The sequence below is a fragment of the Apodemus sylvaticus genome, chromosome 9 (assembly GCF_947179515.1).
Source record: "Apodemus sylvaticus chromosome 9, mApoSyl1.1, whole genome shotgun sequence".
NCBI lineage: Eukaryota > Metazoa > Chordata > Mammalia > Rodentia > Muridae > Apodemus > Apodemus sylvaticus.
The window spans coordinates 25,767,972-25,794,739 of record NC_067480.1 but is presented as its reverse complement, the minus strand read 5'-3'; the positions used below and the strand labels follow the sequence as shown (position 1 = coordinate 25,794,739).

The following is a 26,768-nucleotide window of genomic DNA, read 5'->3' as shown; positions in this document are numbered from 1 at the left end:
TTAAGGTGTTCACCATGCCATCCTTTGGGACTAAGGCTAAGGCGAGGGGCCTAGTTCTGAGGCACTGGAGCGGGTCTCAACTGGGAACGCTCATGTATCGACATGGTTTTTCTATTGGTGAGTATCCTGATTTTGCTCAGGAGCTGAGAAATAGAGCTGTGGCGTGCCCCACCAGAGGGTGTGGCGCTTTCAGATTCTTTTCTGAAGGTTAAAAGAATCAGCAAATGCAGTTGTTGATATGGCAGTTCTTAATATTGCTCTCAGGAATGAAATGGGTGTGTGTTCACACAACTGAGCACTGGACAGATCTGGAAGCAAGCTTATCAGTGGTTTATAGGATCAATTGAACCAGCCACATATCAAATGCTCAGTAGTCTGTGTGTAACTGACCAGTTACTGTACGGTAGATTTTTCCATGATATAACAGAATTGTGTATTTCAAATTTTGTATGTAGAAAACTAAAAGAAAAACAGTCTAGAGAAAGTCTACCATAAGACTTTACTTTATCACAGGGTGGAGGTAGAATATAGTTTGTACATTTACTCCTGAGACCACTGGCTACTTCCAAGTCTAGTCAGATTGTCAGGCAGTAATTGAAACTATACTGGAGATCTAAGGAATGAGTCTGTATTTGATGAGGAATCCTGTGAGCTGGGCTTAGGGATACACAGATCAGTAATCCCAGCACTTCGAAAGACGAGGCAGGATTCCTCCTCGTCCAAGTCCACCAAGGCTACATACTAAGTGCCAGAGCTAGGACAGGTGAGAACCAGAGAGGGGAAGAGGGAAGGAAGAGGAAAGGGAAGGGAGAGAGAAGAGAGGGCAGGAGAAAGAAGAGATGAAGAAGATCTGATGAGAATATGGAATTTGAAATTCTAGAAATGGAAGCTGATACAGACGAATGACTTCCTAAAATGGAGAAGGGACCTTTCTTCCAGTTTGGAGGCTGTGACAAAATCAAAGGGAAAAGTGGTTACATGGAAGCAGTAGTTTCTTCTGAATGATTTCAGCCATGCTGACTATGCTAAAACTGCATGTGACCGTCACACCAGTGTGACTGGCTGTTTAAATTCTTGATCTTGTTTTAGGTGGAACAGGAGGGCCTCCTAGTCTTCTGGGTCTTACAGTATATAGTTCTTCCTTGCCTGGTGCATTCTGGAAAGTGTTCCCAGTGATACCACGAGGGAATCCCCTGCAATGTATCTGAATGCTTTTTTAAAAGTAGGTGATGTGTGCCTGTGTCTGACTGCAGGAGCATGTGTGCCGAGGTGCTCATGTGGAAGTCATGAACTTCAGCTTCTGGTTGCTGGTTCACTCCTTCTACCCTACGTTCCAGGGATCAAAGTCAAACTGTCAGGCTCTTACATACAGATCTACTGGCAGACTCAAAAGGCACAGGAAATGCCTTTTGACCACTATGACAAAACTTCCCTAAAAGGTGACCTTCTATAGGCATGTCTTCACAAGTGTTTTGACACAGAGCCATTTTTGGAAAAAGTTTCAGGCTTGACAATTCATTTAAAAAAATGTTTTGTTTTGTTTTTTATAGTTGGGCCTAGATGCACATGTTATGAATCCCTGCACTTAGGAAGCAGAGTAGATTCCCGTGACTTCAAGGATGGCCTGGCCTACAAGCATTCCAGTCCAGCCAGGAACTTTACATTCATAGCAGCACTAATCCAAGACAGATGAATATTAATTCTTGTGTTTGCTCACAACTGTTAAAACAAACCAGAGCTGAAAATCCACGATTTCTGAATAACCTTGCTATGCTAGGCTCTTTGCCTACCATGGATTCTCTGCTGACAATCTTTTTTTTTAAGCAATTATATATAATTTACTAATTTTTGCTTTATATGCACCAGTATTTTGACTGCATGCATGGTGAGGGTGTCAGATTTGCTGGAACTAGAGTTACAGTGTGATCATCCATGTAGGTGGTGTGAATTGAACCTGGGTCCTCTAGAACAGTCAGTGTTCTTGACTGCTGAGCCATCTCCTCAGCCCCAACAATCTTTTATCCACTGGGTAGTTTCAGACTCACTCATTATGTCCTACCCAGGATGATGACTTCCACATTTAACTACCACAGAACTGTATGTGTTCAATATCCCCAAATTCTTGATATCTTCCACCAGTTCAGATACAAACCCATGCCAACAAACTACTCAGTGACTTTCCCCTTTTTATGTATGTGCATGCATGTCTGCATGGTGTGTGTGTGTGTGTGTGTGTGTGGTGTGCATGTATGCATATATTGAAGTCCAAGGTTGATGTCAGGAATCATCCTCAATTACTCTTGCACTTCTGCATTTCACCCAGGATCTCTCCAAAAAAAAAAAAAAAAATATGCAGAGCTTAGTCAATATGGCTCATCTTGCAAGCCAGCATGCTCTGGGGACCCGTGTCTCTGCCTTCTGACGATTATCTCACACTCCAGACCTTTACTTAGGTTTCTGGAGATGCTTGCCTAGTAAGCACTGAAACTCCTGGGCCATCTCTCAACCCTCAGTGACTTATCTTCATTGGCTCCCTGGGATGAAGAAAACATTTGTTGTTTCAAAGTCTGGTAGTTGGTCTGATTTGGGAACTTTCTAAATGTATTGCTTAGAAAGCAGCTACCCCAATACTACAGTGACTATTTGACATGATTTCTAAAGACCCTTGTGTGCCCTGGGGGATGGGATTAAATCTTGTGTTTCTGCTGTGTGTTGTACGTATGTCACTGCATTAGGCTACATTTTCAGTGTGGTAAGAGTATCCAACATATTTTCATGTAGTCTAAGTTTACGATAATGTGTTTAGGTCCCATGACCTCTTGGGAGAGAATTACAAAGTGTGGCATCTTTAACTTATTCAGATCCATTTTGCTTCCATGCCTTATGAAGTCTTCACAGATAACATTGAAGTGAGGTAGAATATTCTGTTTAAAGGCAACCATCTTCTGCCAGGCCTATGGAGCACTTAACTGTGCTACAGAATGGACTCTATTGCATATATAATGTATATATATACATTATATATAATATATATGTATATGACAACCAAGGAGCTTGTATATCCTTCAAAAGGCACTTTTCACTTCCAGTATCTTCCTCTGTTGTAGTACAAACTTAGGCACTACGTTTAGCCAAATGTTCAGACTTCGACTGATGAACGTAACCCTAAACCTTCAGAGAGAGCATGATTCTAGCAACCCTTTTTGCCCATTGAAATGAATTTCAGACTTCTACAAAACATGGGAAGAGTGTGATACACACTACCAAGTTCGTGGTAATTCGTTGCAGCAGTAACAAGAATCTACTTAAGTCTACTTTGTTCAGTTTAGGTGCTTTTAAAAGCCTAGGTTTAACCTTTCATTTAAACAGTGGTCAACTGTTCCTATATCAGCATGATTTTAGGTAAACTAAAAGCCATTGTCAACTTATCTTAAACAGAAGACTCAATATATGCCTATCTTTCACCGCGGGGTGCATGTGGGGAAGTGGAGCTATGAAGTTCAAGGAAAGCTCTCTGAGTCGAATTTTCAACAAAATGGACATTGTGTGGTTTTAGGTGCTGTCAACAGTGTTTCCTAGCACTAGAACATAACGGTGGTCTGCCTCAGGATTAAGTTTAATAAGTGCCAAAGGCATACAGATATTTACAACAGGCATAAAGACCGAGAGAGATCCTATCCCTGCGATCCCAACAATAACAAGAGGCACCGACATGAACTGCATATAATGTCTTGAATACAGTTGTTCTGAAAGTAGAGTTCCCTTGAAAACGCGTTTAAACAAAAAAGTCCTGATAGTCCTTACATCGCACTTTACGTCTTTACTGAGTATCGATGCGAAGCAGCTGCTCTTTGCCATTAATTATCAGCGACTTTAACTCTCCATCTTCTTCCACTTCCACCCTTTCTTGGCCATTCTCAACGATTCTCTTGGTGGTGATTTTTTTGCCATTAATTATTTCGGTGGAGGTTGACACCGACTTGTAGTTGCCTGCTGCCCCACCGCCGCAGGACATGGAGAAAGAAGAAAGGCCTGAGTTTCCTGGAGAACCGAAGGATGTGAATCCAGTATCTAACGAAGCGAAGCCACCCCCAAACCCTGGGAATTCGGTAAAGGAGGTAGAGAAGGGTACGGCCCCTCGGCTTCTGCTTCCACGGGTGCTCCTCCGATCCCCAAAAAAGTTCTCAAGCGGGTCTCCGAAGAAGTCGAAGGAGAAAGGGTCGTGGCCCCCGAAGAACTCCCTGAAGACCTCGGCGGGGTCTCGGAAGGAGAAGACATACTGGAAGGCGTCGTGGAACGGGCTGCCCGCCGCGCCGCCTCCGCCCACCTCGCCCACCTCGCCGCAGCGGTCATACACCTCGCGCTTGCGGGCGTCCGATAAGACCTCATAGGCCTGCGCCACCTGCTTGAACCGCCTCTCGGCCTCCTCCTTGTGCTCGGGGTTCTTGTCCGGGTGCCACTTGAGCGCAAGCTTGCGGTACGCCTTGCGGATGGCCTCGGCCGAGGCCTGCCGCGGCACGCCCAGCACCTCGTAGTAGTCCACCATGGCGGCTGGCCGGCCCGCGGCCTCGGCGCTGGAGCGCTGATGGCAGCTGCTGAACGCCCGCCTACCAGCCTGCGCAGCACTCCCTTATGACGCAGGCATCTCTCATTGGCGGAGGCAGGCGGCACCTCAGCCTATCAGAATGGAGAGCCGCAGGGATTGGTTGTGCTCAGTGATGAGTCTTAGAGATAGGGCGGAGTCTAGCGGCCAGTGGCGATTGAGTTGTCCTAAAGTACAAAGAACAAAGGATCAGTTAGGGGGAGAGAGACTTTGGCTCTGGCTGCCAAAGAAAAGTACTATTTCATCCTTTCCTTCTCCTCCTCTCTTTCCTCCTCCTCTCTCTCCTCCTCTTCCTCTTTCTCCTCCTCCTCCTCTCTCCCTTCTCTCTCTTCCTTTCTGCCCCCTCCTTCTTCTCTTCCTCCTCTCTACCTGTCCTTCTTTCCCCCTTCTCCTGATGCTGCTCGCCCGTCTCTCCTCAGCTGTGTAGCTCAGGCTGGCCTTGAACTTGCAGTAATGCCCTGCTGCCTCAGCATCCTGCATTGTGGGTTTACAAGTGTGCCTCACAAAGCTAGCTTTTTTAAATGGATTTTTGTGCCCTGCCCCAAGTTGTCTTTCCATCAGCCGGGCAAGAGGATAAGGAGGTTGATAGGTGGGTTTTGTCTGACCCTGGTCTGAAGGGCAGTGGTTTGTGAAGAACTCTGGTTCTTAAACATTTTGGACACAGGACCTTTTGTTTTCATTTATATGCTACACATGAGCATAAATCATGTTCTTATGAGAAAATAACTTCAAAACTTCAGAAGGGTGATGTCTGTGTTCTTCAAATCACTCCAGCATCGGGCTTCATAGAGCCGGATTCTTCTGCTACTACATTCAATCTACTTTGATCTCATATATGAAGTAACCTTCAGAAAACTCCACCATATGCTTATGAGAAAAATTAGATCTTTAAAAAGTCAGTATTTCTGTTGATGGAAATTGTTTCAACTTTGTAAATTCCTCTGAAAGGTCCTTGGGGGATCTTCAAGGTTCCCTCGTTAGTACTTGGAGAGCCACTGTTCTGAACAAAAATTGGAACTTGTGGATCTTTTTGAAGCACTGCAGGGGAAATGTTCTTGTTGTTACAAATACTGTAGTATGACTCTGGTGTCCCTTCTGCCTTTGTTTGACACTTGTTTTTATCTCCACTTTCTTGTGGGTTTTTTTTTTTTTTGAACACTTTATTTGATCAGTGGTGAGGCAATGTGAATCTCTAAAGGTTCCTCAGTTCTAAAGGGAAATGTTCAACCTGTGAACTTTTAAAGATTTTCTCATGAAGGGTACTAGGTCTAACCCGAAGTTCTAGTGTGCCAGATCAGTCATTTGAGTTATGTCATCCAATGGCTGAACTTGAACCTCTAGGCCTGGCACTTGGTAAACATTAAGTAAGCAGCAATAGATTCCTGATTAGGAGGAAAGGGCAGATGGATTTGATCAGGAAAACCAGAGAGGAGGAATTCTCTTTTCAAGGTGTCTTTCCCAGGGTCTAAGGAAGAGCAAGGCTAAGGGATTTGAGTTTTCTTGTGGGCCCCTGTGAAGCTGTTGACCAAAGTACCAGAAGCAGTGGTGGTGGGGATAGAGCAAGGGCGAACTGATCCAGTGGGCTGAAGGGACAGCCTAGGGGCTGAAGCTCTGAAGTAACCACAGCAGCTGGATCTGAAAGAGTGAGCACTTGGCCCAAGTATTGGGCCTATAGTAAAAGTAGATGGAGTTTGTACAAAGACAGTTACTGAATGGACAGCTATGGACTGGCCCCAGGGTTGAAACCCTGCCTATGAGATCTGAGGAAAACTGCCTTTTTCCTCTGTCCTTTTGCTGATCCTCAGGAGGGGCGTATGTACTTTGTTTAGTCTCAAGCTCCATTCTTACCCTATCTAAGGAGCTAGGTATCCTGTAGATGGGAATATTAGCTTCTGGTTCCAGCTTATAAAGAAATTTCTCCCACAGGACTTTTCAAAGACACTACATTCTTCAAGGGCCTCCAAAGCAACACAAAGCATCTTGTGGTACCCTGTGATTGTTTGGTTTAAGTGCTTCTCTGACCCCTGGGTCCCTCCTTACAGGCAGTGTACATTGGTTATTTGGGTTTTGGCTCTGGAACCTAGCATAGCACCTGGCACAGTGGCTGTGTTCCATACATGTGGGTGAAGGAAGGGGTTAGCTTTACAGTTGAAAAGGGTTGGGTCTTCTCATGTTCCAGGGCAGACCTGTCATTGGATTATTTAAAGTAGTTCTTGTTGATCATAAGAGATGTAGATTGCCTTGCATTTTGATCAGTGAACAGTGTTCCATGGCCAAAGATAGGGTTGGGCTCCAACCATTCAAGTTTACAGTAGCTGCAAGAAGCTCTGTGGCAGAACATTGTCTGCTTCTCCTGTGACCCTGGGTTCTATCTCCAGTACCATATAAATAAGAAAGCTCAAGGTTCTGAATGATGATGGGAACAGAGCCATAAAGGTGTTACAGTGTTTGCACGCTCTTTGCCCCACATAAGATGCAGGTGAGTTCTCACAAAATGGGGTTTCCAAGGACTACTGATCCTTAAATTTAACTTGGATTGTGAGCTTTGATATCTCAGTTAAAGGCACAGCAGAAGCAAAGGCATTGCTACATCTTTGCCATTTACCAAGGAATCGGTGAAGGAATGATTGAGTGAGAGGAAGGACTTAAGAGTTCAGAGTTCATGTGTGCATGGTTTGTGTGTGTGTGTGTGTGTGTGTGTGTGTGTGTGTGTAAAACACACAAGCAAAACTGGGATTCTGTTGAAGGGTGAAGGCATAAGAAGAGAGGAAGGAGAAGGCTCCTGTCAATTGTGCACCCTAGAACGCCAAAGCTTTAAAGCTAAGTTGTTTCTCCTTGGTGTTCTCAGCACAGTCACATGCAGGCAGGACTAGCACTGTGATCAATACTGGGATCAGGGCTTTCTTCCTAGGACTGTATCAGTGGATCCTCAGGAAGAGTACAGTGTACAGTGCTAGGTTTTGCCCACACTTTGGTTGCTCCCTTTGGGAGGCATTTCCATCAGCAGCTCTTCCCCAGTCTCCAAAGGCCCCAGGTAGTACTATTTGAACACCTTCTTGGGCTCAAAGTTCTCCCTTCTGCCTTTTCTTCATTCAGCATGGTGGGGTCATGACCTTAGGCTCACAACTTCCTATTCAATTTCTAACTAGGCGGAACTTCTTCCAGGGATGCATGTTGCTGGAGACATTAAGTCAAGAGTGCAGGCTTTGGGCACCAACATCCAGGGCCCGTGTCTTAGCTCTGCCAAGGACTCTGGCAAATGTCTTTGCTTTGGTCAGCCTCAGTATGTTTATAACATGAGGGACATATGATCTGCTTTTATGGGAGTGTTCAGCTTGACAGCACTTAACACAGAGCATGCACCTGACTTTGTTGCCTTCAGTTGAGTCATTAGAATTTCCTCCTGGCCTCAGGCAAATGTGATGAGCACAATTGTACTAGCTGGTGCTTACCTAGTTTGATTTTCTGTTTAGAATATATTTTCTTACTGTCTGTCTAAGGGAAAATGACTTCTTGGTCATTGTCTACCCCAGCCTGGTTCCTTTCATTTGTATCCTCAAAGGACCTGATTCATCAGTTTGAGCTGAGAGTCTGTCTCCCTTCATAGCTGAGTCGTGGACAGGCAGAGGTAGGGCACTCCTCTGTGTTGGTCTCAGCTCCCATCTTAAAACCCAGCTCTGTCCTAGATTCACTAAGGAGGAAGTGGGAAAAAAACGACAGAGGCCAAGTTAGTAAAGTCCTCTGCAAGCTTAAGGACCTGAGTTTAAGCCCGAGAAGCCACAGGAAAATTCTGGAGATAGTTGGGTGTGCCTGGAATTCCAACACTAGGGAGCTCAGCAGTCTCCCTGTGTGTAGCATAACTGGTAGGCTCCACTCCAGTGAAAGGGCCTCAAACACAGAATGTATAGCTCTGAGAAACAACACCCAGGGTTACCCTCTGGCCTCCACCACACACACACACACACACAGACACACACACACACACACACACACACACACACATACACACACACCACTTTTTTAAATGATGGAAATGATTAAGAGGAACCCTGAGCAGATGATAGAGGGCTTCCATGGACAAAAGTGATGTTTCAACAAAATGCTCCCTTCTTTCCAAAAGATTTACCTGTAAATCTTTTTTTAAGATTTATTTATTTATTATATGTAAGTATACTGTATAGCTGTCTTCAGACACCAGAAAAGGGCATCAGTTCTCTTTATGGACAGTTGTAAGCCATCATGTTGGTGCTGGGATTCGAACTCATGACCTTCGGAAGAGCAGTCAGTGCTCTTACCTGCTAAGCCATCTCTCCAGCCCCCACCTGTAAATCTTATTATTGGGAAAGTGTTATGCTTTGGCACTTTACAGTCCTTTTTCTCTCTCTGTTAACCCTTTCTGACCTACTAAAATGCTAATTTAATGAGTCCAAAATGGACATAGATGGTTGAACTTACTATCTTCACTTAAAAATGTAATTTGAAGAAGGAAGAGCCGTCAGTTCAACTGTTATTTATTAAGGAACTCAGTAAAGCTCCACCCACTTTGTTATGAAAGGCAAATGTTGTACGGTCTTTGCCAGTTCGTTGACAGCTTTAGTCATGGGGCACAATCAAACATTAACTGGTTGCACAAATTTCTCTCATGAGTTCTGAGCAGGTCTGAGTAGACCTCGGGCAGGGTAGAGGGAGAGGGACCATGACTGTGGTGTGCCGGAGCTCTCATTTGCTTCTGCTGCTCCCCTACCTTCTGTCCTGTGCGTTCGGTCCTTCTGCATCCCATGCTCGGAAGCTCTTAGTGTTCCCTATAGACGGCAGCCACTGGCTGAGTATGCTGGGAGTTATTCAGCAGCTCCAGCAGAAGGGGCACGAAATTGTGGTCATAGCACCTGAAGCCTCAATACACATAAAAGAAGGATCTTTTTACACTCTGAGGAAGTACCCCGTGCCATTCCAAAAGGAAGACGTGGCGGCTACTTTAGTGGAACTTGGACGGAATGCCTTTGATCAAGATCCTTTTCTGCTGCGTGTGATCAAAATATACAAGAAGGTCAAACGGGATTCCAGTATGCTCCTGTCTGCCTGCTCCCAACTGCTGCACAATGCCGAGTTTATGGCCTCTCTGAAAGAAAGCCACTTTGATGCTCTGCTGACAGACCCTTTCCTTCCCTGTGGCTCCATTGTGGCCCAGTACCTGGCTCTGCCTGCTGTGTACTTCCTGAATGCATTGCCATGCAGCCTGGATTTGGAAGCTACCCAATGCCCTGTTCCATTGTCCTATGTGCCCAAGAGTATGTCTTTCAACTCAGATCGCATGAACTTCCTACAGCGAGTGAAGAACATGCTCCTTGCTTTGTCAGAGAACTTTCTATGCAGAGTGGTTTATTCCCCCTATGGGTCACTTGCCACCGAAATCTTACAGAAAGAGGTGACTGTGAAGGACCTTCTGAGCCCTGCATCTATCTGGTTGATGAGAAATGACTTTGTGAAAGATTACCCCAGGCCCATCATGCCCAACATGGTTTTTGTTGGTGGGATAAACTGCATTCAGAAAAATCCTCTATCCCGGGTGTGTATTTGAATGGCGCCTTGCCATGTCTGTTGTTCTTTGGCGGAAAGGAACTTTGCATAGGTGTGTGCTGATCTCAGTGGGCTTGCATGGTTTCAAGTGCTCTCTCTCTCTCTCTCTCTCTCTCTCTCTCATTGACTTCTATCTCCTAAGTCTCACAGGATTGAATTTGTCTTTCCTTGGCATCCTTTTCTTACTTCTTTGTATACAGTATTCTGGGAAAACATATCTTGGACATTTTATCCTGGGGAATTTAATGCAACCAGCATTGTCAGAAAAACCACTGTGTTTGGGACACTTCTCAGAGAACAGAGCTAGGTACTATGAAGTAACCCTTTGATTAGAACTCCCGTCCTTGATTCAGGCACTAGTAGCTCAAGTCTGATGCAATGCTGTTTAACCTTTATGGATCCTGGCAGGGCTCACGACTTTTATGGTCCTTGTTATCATTCTAATGTCTAGATATTCTAACAAGAAGCTAGATATTGCAGCCTTCCTCTTCTGGTAAGGTGAGGTGTCATCCCTCTGTCTGAGCAAGAGACAATCTTGGTAAAAGAGCAATTCAGGACCACAGTCATACATGTTAAATCTAAAGTAAATAGCTATAGGTGCTCAGGGAGGCCAAAGATAGAAAGATACTGAGGAAAGAGACCAATCATGGAGGCAAGAAAGCTTGTGTTTGGCTCCTGACAGGTGGTCTAAGGCCTCTGACAGGTAGTCTAAATGGATTCTGGGAGAACAAAAGATGTTTTATTCAGAGTTCAGAACCAACTATGCAGCTCTTAGTAGAATGTAAGAAATATTTAAAGTTCTCGTCAGCTGGAGGGAAGTAGCCCTAGAGAGAAGAAGGTCTTTCCTTTGGAGCATTTTTCGTGTTTACAAAGAAACAAGTCCGAGATCAAAGATTATTTGCAGCTAACCTGTTGCCTCACTGTTTGGCTGTCCCAAGGACTGGGATATGTGGCAAAGTTTAGGGCATCTTGTGCCAAGTAGAGGGGACTCACCTCTGTTGAATCCGCAAAAGTCGATGCAGAGTCACTGTCCAACCTGCCTCTGTTGCTTACTCTATTGGCCTCTGTTCACAAACTTGCGTGCCAGTTAAGCCTTAGTTAAACCCTGCTATCTGATTGTGGATGTTTATGACCCTACAGGTTTGATTTTGTGCCAGTCACACACTACTGGCTGCTGAGTAGGCGTAGGAGGCCATGCAGGAGGGAAAACTAGATTGATCTCTCTCCAGATAGGCTTACATGTATCTTGAAGGAGCAAAGATTCTAGGCTGTAGGTGAGTTGTGTGCTCTCTGGAGGCGGCAGGAAAGCAAAGGGCACTAAGATGTGAGCTGACTGCCACTAGGAAAGAAGTGCCTGGGGAGGGGAGGAAACCGGGATGAGATCCTAGACAAGACGGGCTTTAGAGAACCCAGCTCCAGTGTGCTCTTAAACAGATCAAAATCCAGGGCTGTGGCAGAAAAGCCTGGCCTGGCCCCTCTGATTCTTTAGATGGGTCCAGTGGGTGAGACCAAGGTGCCACTGCTGTGGTGATCCAGGGGGTGCGAGAGCCTGGCCCTCAGGTGGGTGGGAAAAGGGGTGTTCCTCTGGGAAGGCTGCCCAGGGTATGGGATCCTCATGTGTTCAGGATAGAGTTTGGTAGAAGTCTCTCTGTATCTTACATGTAGGGAGATCAGGACATGATTTGCCCAGGAAATTTTAGATTTTAGTAATAAAAGTATCAGGTTCCAGGCAGCTCCTCAGCTGTGGGCAGCCTGTCACGTCTTACCATCATGCTAATGTTCTCCATTGTGTTGGAAACAGCTGAATCCATCAGAGAAATGCTTGGTGGTTAGTTATCTTATTAGTAATGTGCAGCGTGGGAGAGCTACCATGCTACGTGGAGTCTGTTTCCTGTCTGGGGCCACAAGTAGAAACATGTATATGGACCTGTGTCATGTTCATGGATGCACATTCAGGTGTGTGCACATCCACATATGTTCCTCTGCTTCTCTCATGGGAAGCCAGCACATTATGTGGATTCTGCATCTCCAGGGAACCCCACAGATAACCCTGTAAGCAAGGCATCTTCCTGAATTACAGGGGACAAGGAGACAGTTGCCATGATGATTTTTGCCTATGACATACACCCCTTCACTGACTTCCATACGAGGAAAGTAACTTGTAACCTAATGAGCTCAGTTCCCAAGGAATGTGAGGGGCAAGAGATGAACTATAAAATGTCTTTTTCTGTTCTAGGAATTCGAAGCCTATGTCAACGCCTCTGGAGAGCATGGTATCGTGGTTTTCTCTTTGGGATCCATGGTCTCAGAGATTCCAGAGAAGAAAGCAATGGAAATCGCTGAGGCTTTGGGCAGAATCCCTCAGACGGTAAGATGGTTCTGCATAACTCCTTCATATCTGTTTTTATGAGAGCTCTAACTCCAAAGATAGCAGTCTAAATGCAGAAATTTGGGGTCTGGAAATCCTCTGACATTCTCCAATGTTGTTGTTGTTGTTGTTGTTACTATCATTAGTATTTTACTATTATATTTTGCGTTTTCATTCAGGTACTCGTATACCATGGTCTGTCTCACTCAGATTTCTCCTTTTCTCAGGAAACTCCAAAGTATTAGGGAGAAACTGGTCAAAAATAAGCATGATACTGTTTTTTTTTTTTCATACCAAATGAGGTTGTTTCACAGAAAAGATTTAAGTTTTCTTTGCTCTTGCTTGGTTAGCTCTGCATTCACTTGCTTTGTTAAGAAAGTTTCCCTTTGCAGTGCAGAGAAGTGAAGAGTTTCCTAGTGCCTGGTGTGGTAGCTTCTCATTCTCAAATCACCAGGCTTCAGCATTAAGATACAGTGCTGCCCAAGCTCCAGGGACTTCCTATGCACCAGACCTCCCACTATGCCGAGCCATAGGTGTTCTTTCTGTATGACTGACCTTTCTAGCTAGTCTAGCAATTAAAAAAATCACATGTGTTCTTTTATTAAACCTTGTGCTTTTTGTCCCTGCAAGGTCCTGTGGCGCTACACCGGAACTAGGCCATCAAATCTTGCTAAGAACACAATTCTTGTCAAGTGGCTACCCCAAAATGATCTGCTTGGTAGGTTGGGGGCATCTGACATGGAGGTCAAACCAGGGTTAAATTAAGAAAATGACAAGCATGAATGTTTTAAATGATTGCTTAGCTTGATTGTGGCCCACACACATAAGACAGAGCATACATCACTCCACCCCTCCACTCCCCCACCCCGAGTTTCTACAATGGTCACATGTAGAGAATAGTCCCTGGGGTAATCTCAGAATCCAGGCACTGTGAGGCTGGAGAGCTCAGCATCCCTGTCTGTTGTACTTCCCAGGTCATCCAAAGGCTCGGGCGTTCATCACACACTCCGGTTCCCATGGTATTTATGAAGGAATATGCAATGGTGTTCCAATGGTAATGATGCCCTTGTTTGGAGATCAGATGGACAACGCCAAGCGCATGGAGACTCGGGGAGCTGGGGTGACACTGAATGTCCTGGAAATGACTGCTGATGATTTGGAAAATGCCCTTAAAACTGTCATCAATAACAAGAGGTAAGTAATAGAAAAGAAAAAACAAACAAACAAAACCAAAAAGCCAAAAAAAACTTACTTGTATTCATACCTACAGCATTTACAATCAACACAACAACAAATACATAAAAATCTATATTTATAAAAGATAATGTGGGAATTATTCCTACTTATAAAATGACTTTATATTTTATCATAGAATTTGTTAAAAAATTTATTTTCCCTAGATTTAAAATCTTCAATGAAAAATAATATCACCATAGTTGGGCATCTTATCTCTAAGATCCTGCAAAAAGAAAAATGTCCGAAACAAAAGATGTATAGGGGTGGTGCTGGATAGATGCAGCACTCTGTGGGTGGGTAAGAGCTCTTGCTGTGTAGGACTGAGGACTGAGTCAACCTCCAGCATTTATGTGAGATGCCAGGCCTCAGCACAGTGGAAGGGAGAGGCGAGAGAATTGCTGGGGCTTGCACCTGCCTAGATCCAGATCCAATGAGAGATTGTCTCAAAGAAATAAAGTGAAGCACGACACAGGAGAACATTGCCTTACAGCCTTTGAGTGAATGCACAGACCCAGGTCTGTACAGACACAGATGTGCAAGCATGCATGCATGCACACATGCACATACACATACACACAATACACACACATACACACACATACACACACATACACACACATACACACACATACACACACATACACACACACACACACACACACACACACACACACACACATATATATATATATATATATATATATATATATATATATATATATATATATATATGGTCAAGATTCTAGCTTAAGACAAAACCAACCAACCAAACACAAACAAAAAACCTGCAGACACAATTTAAGAAGTAGGGAGGTGGAACCATGGCTCGGCAGTTAAGAGAGCTCTTACTGCACTGCCATACAACCTTACTTCCCAGCTCTGGGGGAACCCAGTGCCCCCTTTTGGCCTCCATGGGCACTGCACTCATGTGCCTACATACACATAGAGACATAAACACATTAACACAGTAAAAATAAAATGTTAATAGCAATACCACAGCATTTTAGAAGAAATAGTGGCCAGTGGTAGGTTTGACTCATAAAAGGTGTGTGGTATTCTCATGAGAACATGTATGCAAAAGAGTTTTGGGCACATGCCTTTTCCTGTTTTCTGTTGCAATAGCAATCCCCAGAATGCCATGACTTGTGAAGGGTGAAAGTTTATTTGCCTCACAGTTCTAGAAGTTGTCGGGAAGTCTCTAGCGGGGAAGCTGCATTGAAGGGTCTCATGCTGCCTCCCCACATGGTAGAAACCTGGAGATTCAAAGGATGTGTGTATGCAGGAGACAAAACACAAATGACATCCTTGCTTGCTCACAGCCTGCTCTCACAGTGACAGGTTCCAGCTCTGGGGACAAAAGCCATCATCTCTCATCTCTCTCAATGGCTTCTCACCTTTCCAAAGATTCCACCACCTCTCTGTACCTTCACATCGGGTCCACAGTTCTCACACATGAGCAGCACATTCAAACCACATTACTCTTTCATCTTTGATGCCTTGTCAACTTCACTTTACCATAAGGAAGGCATAATATAATTTCCTACAAAGAAATCACTAAAAGAAAAAAAACTTTCTGGTTATATTAGAAACACGCTTCTCTCCTTAACTGGAGTCATGCCTAAGGGGAGAAGGGGATGCTGTCTGTCACATGGGTGTTCCAGGAACTAACAACTGCCTTGTGTTCAGCTACAAGGAGAACATCATGCGCCTCTCCAGCCTTCACAAGGACCGTCCTATAGAGCCCCTGGACCTGGCTGTGTTCTGGGTGGAGTACGTGATGAGGCACAAGGGGGCGCCACACCTGCGCCCGGCCGCCCATGACCTCACCTGGTATCAGTACCACTCCTTGGATGTGATCGGCTTCCTCCTGGCCATTGTGTTGACAGTGGTCTTCATTGTCTTTAAATGTTGTGCCTATGGCTGCCGGAAATGCTTTGGGGGAAAGGGGCGAGTGAAGAAATCACACAAATCGAAGACCCATTGAGAAGTGGGGGGAAGTGAAGGTGAAGTATTAGTCCATTATCCAATCAGTTGAAACTTGGGAATGAGTGTTAAATCCATGCTGCTTTTATTAGGGAAATAATTCACCATACATCATACACCCAGAACATTTTTTAAAAAAAATAAAAACAATCTAATTTGCTGGCCACACCCATCAGGGAAGGTACTAGAATATGTGACCTGCTTCTCCAGTATCCTCAGTCTGGACAACTCTTGCCATCTGTTAGTAACTTACAGAAAGTTTGGCACTCTGCTTTCAGTGACAGCCTCACAGTTTCCCCTGCTCCTGTCAGCTGATGGCTTCCTCCTCTGGATTCTCAGACTGTTGAGGCCTTCCCCAGTGTTGGTCCTTCCTCATTATGCTTATACATTGTGGGTGGCATGGCCTTTGTACCTTCAGGAGAAAAGATGAAGCTGTGACACTGATGGCCCTGTGTTTGAGATAGTAATTACTGATTGTGTCTGAATTTGATGAAAACCAAAATATGTTCTCAGGCAAGTACATCTTCTTTTGTGTTCCCAAACCAAGAACTTATCAATAAATTCATATAAATTGTATTACTACTCTTCTTTTCACTGGTGTTATATTTATTTGTTGCCAAAGTATATCCTTTAATTGTAAAAACACTACAGGATCATGATGCAGAACTTGAAAACTAGAACAGAGTCACATGCATGTACATGCACCCACAAGAAAAGAATCGGTTGTAATTACAGTGCTCGCTAATAGCCATGGTTGCTTCCTAGTTTGTTTGTTTTTTTAAACTTGTTTATTATACATAAGTACACTGTAGCTATCTTCAGACATACCAGAAGAGGGCATCAGGTCTCATTATGGATGGTTGTGAGCCATCATGTGGTTGCTGGGATTTGAACTCAGGACCTTCAGATGAGCAGTCGGTACTCTTAACCCCTGAGCCATCGCTCCAGCCTACTTCCTAGTTTTGATTCTGAATCTTCCAAGGGTGCATTAACTGATGGCCTGTGACATCACGGGAAGTTGTACAACCATTAAGTGGGTGTCTAGTGTGAGAAAGGTCTCTGGGGGTGTTCCTTTGAAGAAGATGTTGGGATGGAGGCACAGTCTCTCTCTGTTCCCTTACTATCATGAAATAAGCAGCTTCTGAGACAGTGTCTCTGAGTATGCTCCTATCTTGCACAGGTCCCAGAACAACACAGCCACATGACCAGGGATGGAAACTTCTAGAGCTATCCCAAAATAAACCTTTGCTCATGGCTTGCTACACCTCAGGTATTTGCTACAGTAACATAAAATTTATTAACATACCTATTGTCTTGACAAATACACATAAAACATTACAGATATCCCAGGTATGCCTAAGCTTTTTGTAACATTCTGTATTGGTCAGTTTTGTAGTGGTATAATAAAATAACCAAGGCAAGTAACTTACAAAGAGAAACGGGATTTTTAGCTTATAGACTTAGAGCTTCAAAGGTTAAACTGCCTTGGCTCAGTTCTGTGAGGGTAGCAGAAGGTGTCATATCAAACAGGATGAACAAACTATGAATTATATCTTGAACCAGGAGAAGGGAGCTGGAGTCTGGGCTATCACAAGCCTTTTTGAGGAAAATCTCTACTGGCCTAAGGACATTTTAATAGGCCCTACCTGAAAAAAGGTTTCACTGCCTCTCAGTAGAACACACTGCAGACCAAGCTTTTATCATATGGCTCTTTGGAGGCATTGCAGATTCAAGCTATATATCTTGACCAAAAGTTCCAAGAATTCATGTCCATTTCACAACTCAAAAATGGATTAATTCCAGGCTTTAATCTAGAGTGGCAGAGGCAAGCGGATCTCTGAGTACAAATGCCAGCCAGGTTCACAAAGCAAGTTCCAAGACATTCAGGGCTACACAGAGAAACCCTGTCTGGAAAAACAAAACTAGCAAACAATAATGGATTGATTCTGTGTCTAAAGCCAGTCCCAAAATCTATTGTTCTAGCAGGGGAAGTCTAATTTCGAGGTCTCATCAACACCCATGACAGTTGTGAGCCTCTGTAAAAAGAAAGAACCAGAAAAACAAATATTAAAACAAACCGGGGGGGAAAAAAAACCAAAAACAATCATATACAAAATCAGTGGAGGCCAGACATCAAGTAAACACCACCTTTTCTGAAAGCGAATCAGGGAGAAATAAAAAGAGGAGTCATCTCCAAACAAGAAAAGGGGAAACATCAAACACCAAAGATCTTGGGTACCAAGGACGCACTATGGTGGGATTCAAGCTCCCAAATAGCAGGACCATCACCCTTCTGTTCATCACCCTTCAGAGGTTGCATCCTATGTGCGTGCCCTTTCAAACTGATTTCCACATTTCCTGCATCCTTCCCTCACAGGTGTGGCAGGTTGATTGCCTCTCTTCTGTTTTTGGATCTTTATTATAGCTTTGGCTTCTCTTCCTCAGCTTGACTACTCAACACTGCATTGGGTGTGCCAATCTAGCTAGATAGCTCTGCCTGGTTTTCCAGGCTTTGAGATCTGGTGGAAGCCTTCATAACTACATAACTTGTAATTTGCATAATTGTAAAACCAGCATCCAATGGATGACTTTTTTTTGGCAAAAATATGAAATGGTGGCTGGAAGTGAAACATGCATAACCATGGGAGCATAAAGTACCCTCCATCTCCTGGAACCATTGGGAAAGATTTGAGACAGATTTTATTTGCACAAGTCTTGTATATGCTGTCATAACTGCTTTGAATTCATATGTGAAACTGCCCTGGTGTATCCATTTTTTTCTTGTAGTCATCTATTGCCTCTGACTCCTACAATCTTTCTGTTCCCCTGCTTCCACAAACCCTCTGAGTCTTGGAAGGAGGGTGTAGGATATAGGTATCATCTTTCAAGGCTGAGCATACTAAAGTCTCTTATTTTCTGCATCTTGATCAGTTGTGGGTCTTTATGCTAATCATGTACTACCAAAAAAACATCTCTGATGAGGGCTGAGAGATCCACTAATCTACAGGTAGAGCAATGCATCATTAGGAACAAGTTTAATGCAATGGTCATCTAGTAGAGCAACAGTATTAGGTTTTCTCTTGGAACTATGACCCATCTAACCATGGGATCTTGAACCTGAAATTAATGCCAAGTATAAATTTCAACTTACCGAGTGTACCTTCATTTCATTCAGAAAGTTCTTGATTACTCCCATGACATTCATGCCACCACTGTACTAGTGAGGCTGTTTTGCCTGATCAGTCATTATTGTAGCTCACCGTGCTCATAGATAGAGTGAGATTGGTGATTATTTTCTCTGGTAATGAAAATAGCACCTTCCATCACAATGAAATTTAGCCAGAAGGAGTAGAGCTTCTGGAAGAGTACCATTTTGAGTTCTTTGTGTTCTGTTACTGAAGTATGTAGTGTTTTCAGCAATAATAACTTACCATCAAATTCTGGTAGGTACTCAAGAGTGTTGGCAATAGCCTGTGATATTGGGGGAGTCCAGAAGAATCCCAGTGGCCAACAACTTCAAATATACAAATGAAAAACACACCAATAAAGAAATCAGGAAAATAATTCCATTCATAGTAGTCTCAAAAATATCTTGGTATATGTCTAAGAAAGGAAGTGTAAGACTCATACAATGAACATGTAATATACTGCAAAGAGAAACTGAAGAAGATACCAAGGGATGAAAAGACTTCTCATGTTCATAGACTGGCATGATTAATATTGAGAAAGTAGCCATTTCACCAAAAGCCATCAACATTCCAATGCAATTCTTTATAGAAATTTAAAAACTAATCTTACATTTGTACACGGAAACCCAAAACCCATGATAGCTGAAACAATCTTGAACAATAAAAACTCTGGAAAGTATCACCTTCCAGGTTTCAAGTTAATAGTCCAGAGCTGTAGTAATAAGAACAACATGGTCCTAGCATTAAAACAGAAACATGAAACAATGGAACAGAATTGAAGACACAGATATAAGTCCATACACTTAAAACTATATTTTTGACACATAACCCAGCAACACATATTGGAGCAAAGGCAGCACCTTCTATGAATGGTACTGGTCATGGATGCTTACATGTAGAAGAATGAAACTAGCAGCACCTTCTATGAATGATACTGGTCATGGATGCTTACATGTAGAAGAATGAAACTAGCTCTGTCTGTCCCACCCAGCACAAAATTCATCTCCAGATGAATCAGCATAAGACCCGGTTAGCCTACTATCTCTAACAGTGCTCTCAAAGTCTCAGTGCATACACAGAATATAACCATATTATTCTCATTCTTCCCACAAAGAATGAGCATTATGGGCTCATCTCACAGCATTGTTAAGTCTTCTTGAGCATTCTCTTCTAGCTTTTCCCATGAATCAACTCTTACACTTCTTCCAACACCTGGAGAGTAACAATTTCACTCATGGAGCCAGTTTTCTCTCTACATTATCTTCATGTTACTCTAAGGAAGCACAAGAAGCAATTAACTGATAAATATAAGACTTATATAACCCATACATTTAGGTTCATTTACTTCCTAGTTAGTACCCAGAGAAGCAAAGCTAGAAAGCTTAAAGGCATTGCAAGACAAAAGAATGGATTGTATGTGAATCAAACATCATTATCATAATCTGAAAACTTAAAAGTAAAAAAGAAATTTTTGCTTGGAAAACCAATACAGTCCACTAATTCCTCACCAGTCTCATTGTCCTAGTGCCCTCTATAGATAATCAAAGGAATTTTGCTTTTTAAAAGTGTGTGTGTGTGTTAGTGAGGGTTTGTATTCCTGCACAAAACATCATGACCAAGAAGCAAGTTGGGAAGAAAGGATTTATTTATCTTATACTTCCACATTGCTGTTCATCACCAAAGGAAATTAGGACAGGAACTCACATAGGGCAGGAACTTGGAGTCAGGAGCTGATGCAAAGTTCATGGAGGGGTGCTGCTTACTGGCTTGCTTGCCCTGGCTTGCTCAGCTTGCTTTCCTATAGAACCTAAGACTACCAGCCCAGGGATGGCACCACCCACAAGGGACTAGGCTCTCCCACCTTGATCACTAATTGAGAAAATGCCTTACAGCTGGATCTCATGGAGGCATTTCCTCAAGGGAGGCTCCTTTCTCTCTGATAACTCCAGCCTGTGTCAAGTTGACACAAAAGCAGTCCTTATAGAGTGGCAGCAAGTATGTGCACTGTGTATATGCAGTGCCTGTGGATGCCAGAAGAGGGCATCAGATCCCCTGGAACAGAAGCTGTTTGGGAACTGTCATGTGGGTACTGAGAATCAAACCCAGGTCTTCAGCAACAGCAGTAAATGCTTTTATCCACGGAGCCGTCTCTCCAGCTCTGGTATTGTGTGTCTTGTTATGCTTTGCATAATCATGCTGGGTGCCATTTTAAAAGATGTTCCCTGTGTCTACCCTGTTGACAGTTACACCCTTTTGGGTTGACCCTGAAACTCTTCCCCTCAAGGTGAGGCATGTGTTTGTCCTTAAAGTCCTGACTTGCCTCCGCTGTTAGAAAGAACTGGTGCCCATTCAAAGTGGAGCCCCCACCAGAACCCCTCATGTCTCCTCATTCTCTTGGATACTGCTGCGTTGTCATGAGACCTGCCTGAGTGAGCCTTGCCACACGGCACCTCAACGCTTGTATCTTCTCTGCCAACAGCAAGCCCTTGGCACAAGTGACTCCAGTTGTACTTAGCTAGACGTGACCCAACTGGGCACAGCTAGGTGACCTGTAGACAATAATTTGCTGTTTCAGACACTGAATTTTGAAAATGTTTGGCACACATCAATTGCTGACACATTTACTTCTGATTCTAATCCATACAATACTTGTATATTATATTGGAAGACCCCAGAGGACTAAGGCATATTCTAGTCTTGTAGGCTTGTAGTCAACATACATAGTTTTTGATCTGAAACAAATGACTAGAGAGATCACTGAAGGTCATGAGAAGGCCCAGTGAGGAGGTGGAGGAGGCAGTGAACATGTTTTGCCTTTATGTTTTGTTTCATGTTGACTAATATGTCTCCAATGACCAGAACAGTGCAGGGGTTTGTGGGAAAGATGTGTTTGGAGTGCAGGGAAGTCATTCTAATTTTGAGAGAGAGAGAGAGAGAGAGAGAGAGAGAGAGAGAGAGAGAGAGAGAGAGAGAGAGAGAGAGAGAGAGAGAGAGTTTGTGTGTTTGTGTATGTGTGTTTGTGTGTGTGTGTTTGTATGTGTGTGTTTGTGTGTTTGTATGTGTGTGTTTGTGTGTTTGTGTTTATGTTTGTGTGTGTGTGTGTGTGTGTGTGTAGGCTAGAAAAGGATGTTGGGTATCCTGCTCTATCACTTTTTACCTTATTTTCTTGAGGCAGAGTCTCTCACTGAACTAAAAACTTTATGGGTTAGCTAGCTGGCCAGCCACCACGCTCCCAAGAGTCATCCATCTCCACCCCCAGATCAAAGTTATGAAAACAGAGCTATGATTGGCTTTTCATGTGGGTGCTTATTCTTTTGGGGTTTTGTTGTTGTTTGGGTTTTTTTTTAATTTTTTTTTTTGAGACAGGGTTTCTCTGTGTAGCCCTGGCGGTCGTGGAACTCACTCTGTAGACCAGGCTGGCCTTGAACTCAGAAATCCGCCTGCCTCTGCTTCCCAGCATGCTGGGATTACAGGTGTGCACCACCACGCCCAGCTTGGAAGCTTATTCTTAGGGAGTTAGGATTGCTACTCACTGAGCCATCTCTCCAGCCCAGAAGCTTGTTTTTTTTTTTTTTTTTTTTTTTTTTTTTTTAATCCTTTCGATTCCATGGAGTAGAAATGGGACGGAATGAAGAGTTAGAAGCAAGCAGATAGAGGCGAAGGAACTCTGGCCTGGTTTGCTTTCCAGTGTGATAAACACCATGAACAAAAGCCTCTTGGGAAGAAAAGTGTTTATTTGGCTTACACATCCCAATTACTGTCAGTTAAGGGAAGCCAAGGTAGGAACCCAGAAATAGGAACTGAAGCCGAGGCCACAGAGGCACGCTGCTCACTGGCTTGCTCTCCTGGCTTCTCAGTCTGCTTTTTCATATGACCCAGGATCACTTTTCCAGGAGTGGCACTGCCCACAGTGGGCTGGGCATTCTAAAATGATCATGAATTCAAGAAATTATCCCAGCACTGGAGAAATGGCTTGTATGTTGAGAGCACTGGCTCCTCTTGAAGTGGACCTGGGTTCATTTCTCAGCACCCACATGGTGGCTCACAACCATCTTTAATTTCAGTTCCAGGTGATCCAATACCCTCTTCTGAGCTCCATGGATACCAGTCTTGTATGTTGTACAGATGTAACTTGCAGGCAAAACACCCATACGTGTAAATAGATAATTTTTAAAGATTTAAAAAGGAGATAATGCCCCACAGACTCATTTTCAGGCCAATCTGATGAAAGCATTTTCTCAGTTGAGGTTCCCATTTCCCAGATGACCTTAGCTTATGTCAAATTGTCAAAAAAACAAAGCAAAACATTATATCCATCTAACCAGTCTAAACTGTCACTTGGCAAGATGGGCATACTCAAAATGGAATTTTAATAAAGAAACCTTGGGTCAATTTGACTCTGAGTCTTATAGTCTGCTAACTTGAAATGCATAAAAGATGTCCCCCAGACCAATAGTTTTTGTTGTACAAATCACTGATCTTGAGCAGCTCTCTTAGCAACAGGTGACCAGGAGATATTTTGAGGCCCACTTTTGGTTTAGGGAAGGATACTTATGCTTCTCTGTCTCTTTGGAGTTCTTTATCCTCTGAGACTCTCCCAGTGAGAACACACTTCCTCACCTGGCTTCTGGTCCAGTTGTGAGAGCATACCCCCTCACCTGGCTTCTGGTCCAGCTGTGAGAGCACACCCCCTCACCTGGCTTCTGGTCCAGTTGTGAGAGCACACCTCCTCACCTGGCTGTTGAGTAGCTCTAGTGACAAAGGAGTTCTCTCCTCACAGCCATACCGTGCTCCTCCCTCCCTTCAGCTGCCTTGACTCCACCGTTCTATACTGGGCTCTACCTCTACCCCTTTGATCCTTGGCTGTAACCCCCACTAGTGATTTTCTTTTCCCAAACAGGCCACCATAGATCAGCACACACCTCTGGGTGCGGAAATATTTAATGGAGACTTGATGTGAAGCTTTAATTTCAGCCCAGTGTACCCAAAGCTCTGGTGGATAGTACCTCGGGAAGGCAGTTGGATCTCAAAGTTCCAAGGGTCTGGGATATAACGGTGATGGTTCTAAGGAAACCTCCATCCCTGCCAGGAGTCCTGTTCCTCATGAGGATTACCATGGAGGAGGCTGAGTGTCTGTGGTGGACATCGGATCCTGCCATTGTTCATATTTTCATTGGTGCATATTAGACAAAGAACAAAGATCTTCCTCAGCCAAAATTTTTTGTTCTACCCAGACGAGGACTTCGAGACGAGGCCAGTGTTTAGGTCCCGGGAACCCTCTGAAGAGCTATTATGGGTTGAGGGTTGAGGAATTGGGGCTGGAGGAGGAAGGATCTGGGGTACTTTGGTCCTCTAAGGAGGACATCTGTTCTGGCTTGTCATTCATTAAGAAACTCTGGGTGTTGAACAGCCCTTGTAGTGAGATGATTGAATTCTGTAGTCGTGAATTTGTAATAATATCTAGAGAAGAGGGAGAGGACCGTCTTCACTAAGCATATTAGTTCATTGCTGAATGACAAAGTAACCTTAGCAGATTAAAAACGTACCTACTCTCTTGGTTTCCACATGGGCAGGAGTCTGGGTGTGGCTTGCCTGGGCCCATTGCTCATGGTCTTAGAGGTTGCAGCCAAGTTGTGGGCAACACTACTTTCCTCTTTGGCACTCAACAGCCACTCTGCATGTGATGGTTGGCACAATTCCATTCCTGTAGTTACAGGACTAGGAACTCCAGTTTCAAACCACATGGTCCCTCCATAGACATCACGCATCACGGCTCTTTCCTCTTGGTGATGGCAGTGTCTTTTTCCTAATCTCTGAAGAGCCCCATGTGGACAATGTGACCCTGGATGTCAATTCCCAACACCTTTGCCAGCAGCACAAGCAACTCAAGGGAGGGAATTCCTATAGGCATTGCATCTAATGGGACATCCTGTTCCTTTTACCTTATTTAATGGTTCAAATGGAGTCACGGATTCTGCCTACCCTGAAGGGAGAGTTTTAAAAAAGCTTGTGAAGTCCTGGGAGGTCATCAGAGGGAGTATTGTCGCATGGAGTATTTATGAATCTCATCCATCTTGAAGGAGCTTGAGGAGACATGAAAGAAGCCACTGAGTTGAATGAAGACATGTTGGAGGAAGCAGAACATCTGGCACTTCTAGAGCCAGAGGATGATGGTAAGTAAGTCAAGCACATCACCACACTACTGGTCCCTCTTGGCCCACGCAACACCACACCTACACCATCTTTGTGTCAGGTACATTCTTTCAAGTCACCAACCTCCTGAACATCATGGACAGTGAATCAGCAAAGACGGACACCGCAGGGCCAGGCCTGGACATGCGGAAGACCTTGGCTTCAGTGATAATCACAGAGAAGGCTACCACTGACCCCTGTGTGGTGATGAATGCCCTCATCCGCTGCCTGCAGGTGCCAGAGGTAGGGACACCCTAAGCCGCCACACCTCCTCTTTGACCAGATACATTTAGATGCCTGGGAGTCCACCTACCATTCAGCATACCTTTTCAGTCATCATGAACACAGTGTTAAGGACTGAGATGCAGAGGTGGGTGACACCAGAGACATTCATGTTCCTCAGGGCTAGTTGGGGTTAGGGTGATTTGTTTTGTAGGCATCTCTGTGTCTGCTGTGGAAGGGTTTGGGAGGCACCTGTCTGGTGAGGACTGGTCTCTGGATTGACTGGGATTGGGGATTGCAGTCTGCTCAGGTTGTCATAAGAGAGGACCAGAAACTGTGTGGCTAAAACTCCAAATATGTATTTCTTCTCGGTTTGACATCCTAAAAGGCCAGAGTCAAGATGCCCAAAGACCAGGTTTCTGTTGAGGCTCCTCTGGCTTACTAATAGCTGTCCTGTCACCATTTTCATGCCTTTTCTTCTATGGCAGTGATTCTCAACCTGTGGGTCGGGACCCCTTTGGGGTTTGTATACCAAATATTTATATAACATTAGCAAAATTACAGGTATGGTAGCAACAAAATAATTTTGTGGTTGGGAGTCACCACAACATGAAGAACTGTACTCAAGGGTCACAGCATTAGGAAGCTTGAGAACCACTGTTTTATGGAGGGAGACAGACACAGGGAGCTCCGATTTCTCCAAAGAGACACCAGTCCCTTTGGATTAGGGGCCCACCCTTCTGACCTCATTAAATCCGAGTTACCTCCCAAGGCTCCCCCCCCCCAAAATGCCATTCAACTTAGGGGGTTTGTGTCAACATAGATTTTGAGGGAATCCAATTCAGTCTATAATAGATTTCATTTTCTACCTCAAAAAGCATTCACACAAGCTATTGGTGAATTATCTCTAGGAGCTGGCTACCACCAGGAGGGGCAGGCTCTACAGCATTGCTCATCCGCAGACCTCAAGGCATCAGAAAGCACAGAAAACATGATTATTTGCTGGCCTTCGACTGTGCTTTATGCATAAAGCACAGATTACACGTGGTGCATATACATTAAACCCGGGTTATCAAAGGTTCATGTGGTAGGGACACTTAGGAAAACACCAAAAAGGCTACTTGTGGGGCAATGAAAATGATAAAGGCTGAGGACTTGGTCTAGAGGCATGAAGTACTTCCTGAACAGTTATCATGGTCTCACTGTTCCTCTGTGTTCGGAGTTTAAAGCCTAGATGCATAACACTCCACGTAAAATCACCCATGATTGAATAGCTCAGTTGGTAACATGCTTGTCTTGCAAACCCAAGGTCTCAAGTTTAATCCTTAGCCAGGGCAAAGGGCAGGGTGAACTTGCCTCTTGGCCTCTCGAGCCTGACACTATTTAGCATGTAAAGGAC

General features: G+C 44.1%; 3 protein-coding genes across 6 annotated transcripts in view; 2 read left to right on the top strand and 1 right to left on the bottom strand.

Annotated features, from left to right (window-relative positions):
• The window catches only part of LOC127692270 (UDP-glucuronosyltransferase 1A7), a 75,995-nt gene extending 59,652 nt beyond the window's left edge, over window positions 1-16,343 (top strand). For all 4 annotated transcript variants that reach the window (XM_052192470.1, XM_052192468.1, XM_052192469.1 and 1 more), the window contains 4 exons: window positions 12,417-12,548; window positions 13,179-13,266; window positions 13,523-13,742; window positions 15,471-16,343. In XM_052192470.1, coding sequence (XP_052048430.1) covers window positions 12,417-12,548; window positions 13,179-13,266; window positions 13,523-13,742; window positions 15,471-15,768 — 738 coding nt within the window. In that variant the 3' untranslated portion in view covers window positions 15,769-16,343. The remainder of the gene's footprint in view (window positions 1-12,416; window positions 12,549-13,178; window positions 13,267-13,522; window positions 13,743-15,470) is intronic.
• On the bottom strand, window positions 3,697-4,578 carry LOC127692271 (dnaJ homolog subfamily B member 3). Its single transcript, XM_052192471.1, has one exon. It carries the CDS (start codon window positions 4,544-4,546, stop codon window positions 3,821-3,823), a length of 726 nt encoding a protein of 241 aa, XP_052048431.1. The 5' UTR covers window positions 4,547-4,578; the 3' UTR covers window positions 3,697-3,820.
• Window positions 16,344-25,049: 8,706 nt separating the features above from the next.
• Window positions 25,050-26,768, top strand: part of Mroh2a (maestro heat like repeat family member 2A) — a 32,421-nt gene continuing 30,702 nt past the window's right edge. The window contains exons 1-2 of the mRNA XM_052192315.1: window positions 25,050-25,128; window positions 25,209-25,390. Of these exons, the coding sequence (XP_052048275.1) occupies window positions 25,050-25,128; window positions 25,209-25,390 (261 nt within the window). The remainder of the gene's footprint in view (window positions 25,129-25,208; window positions 25,391-26,768) is intronic.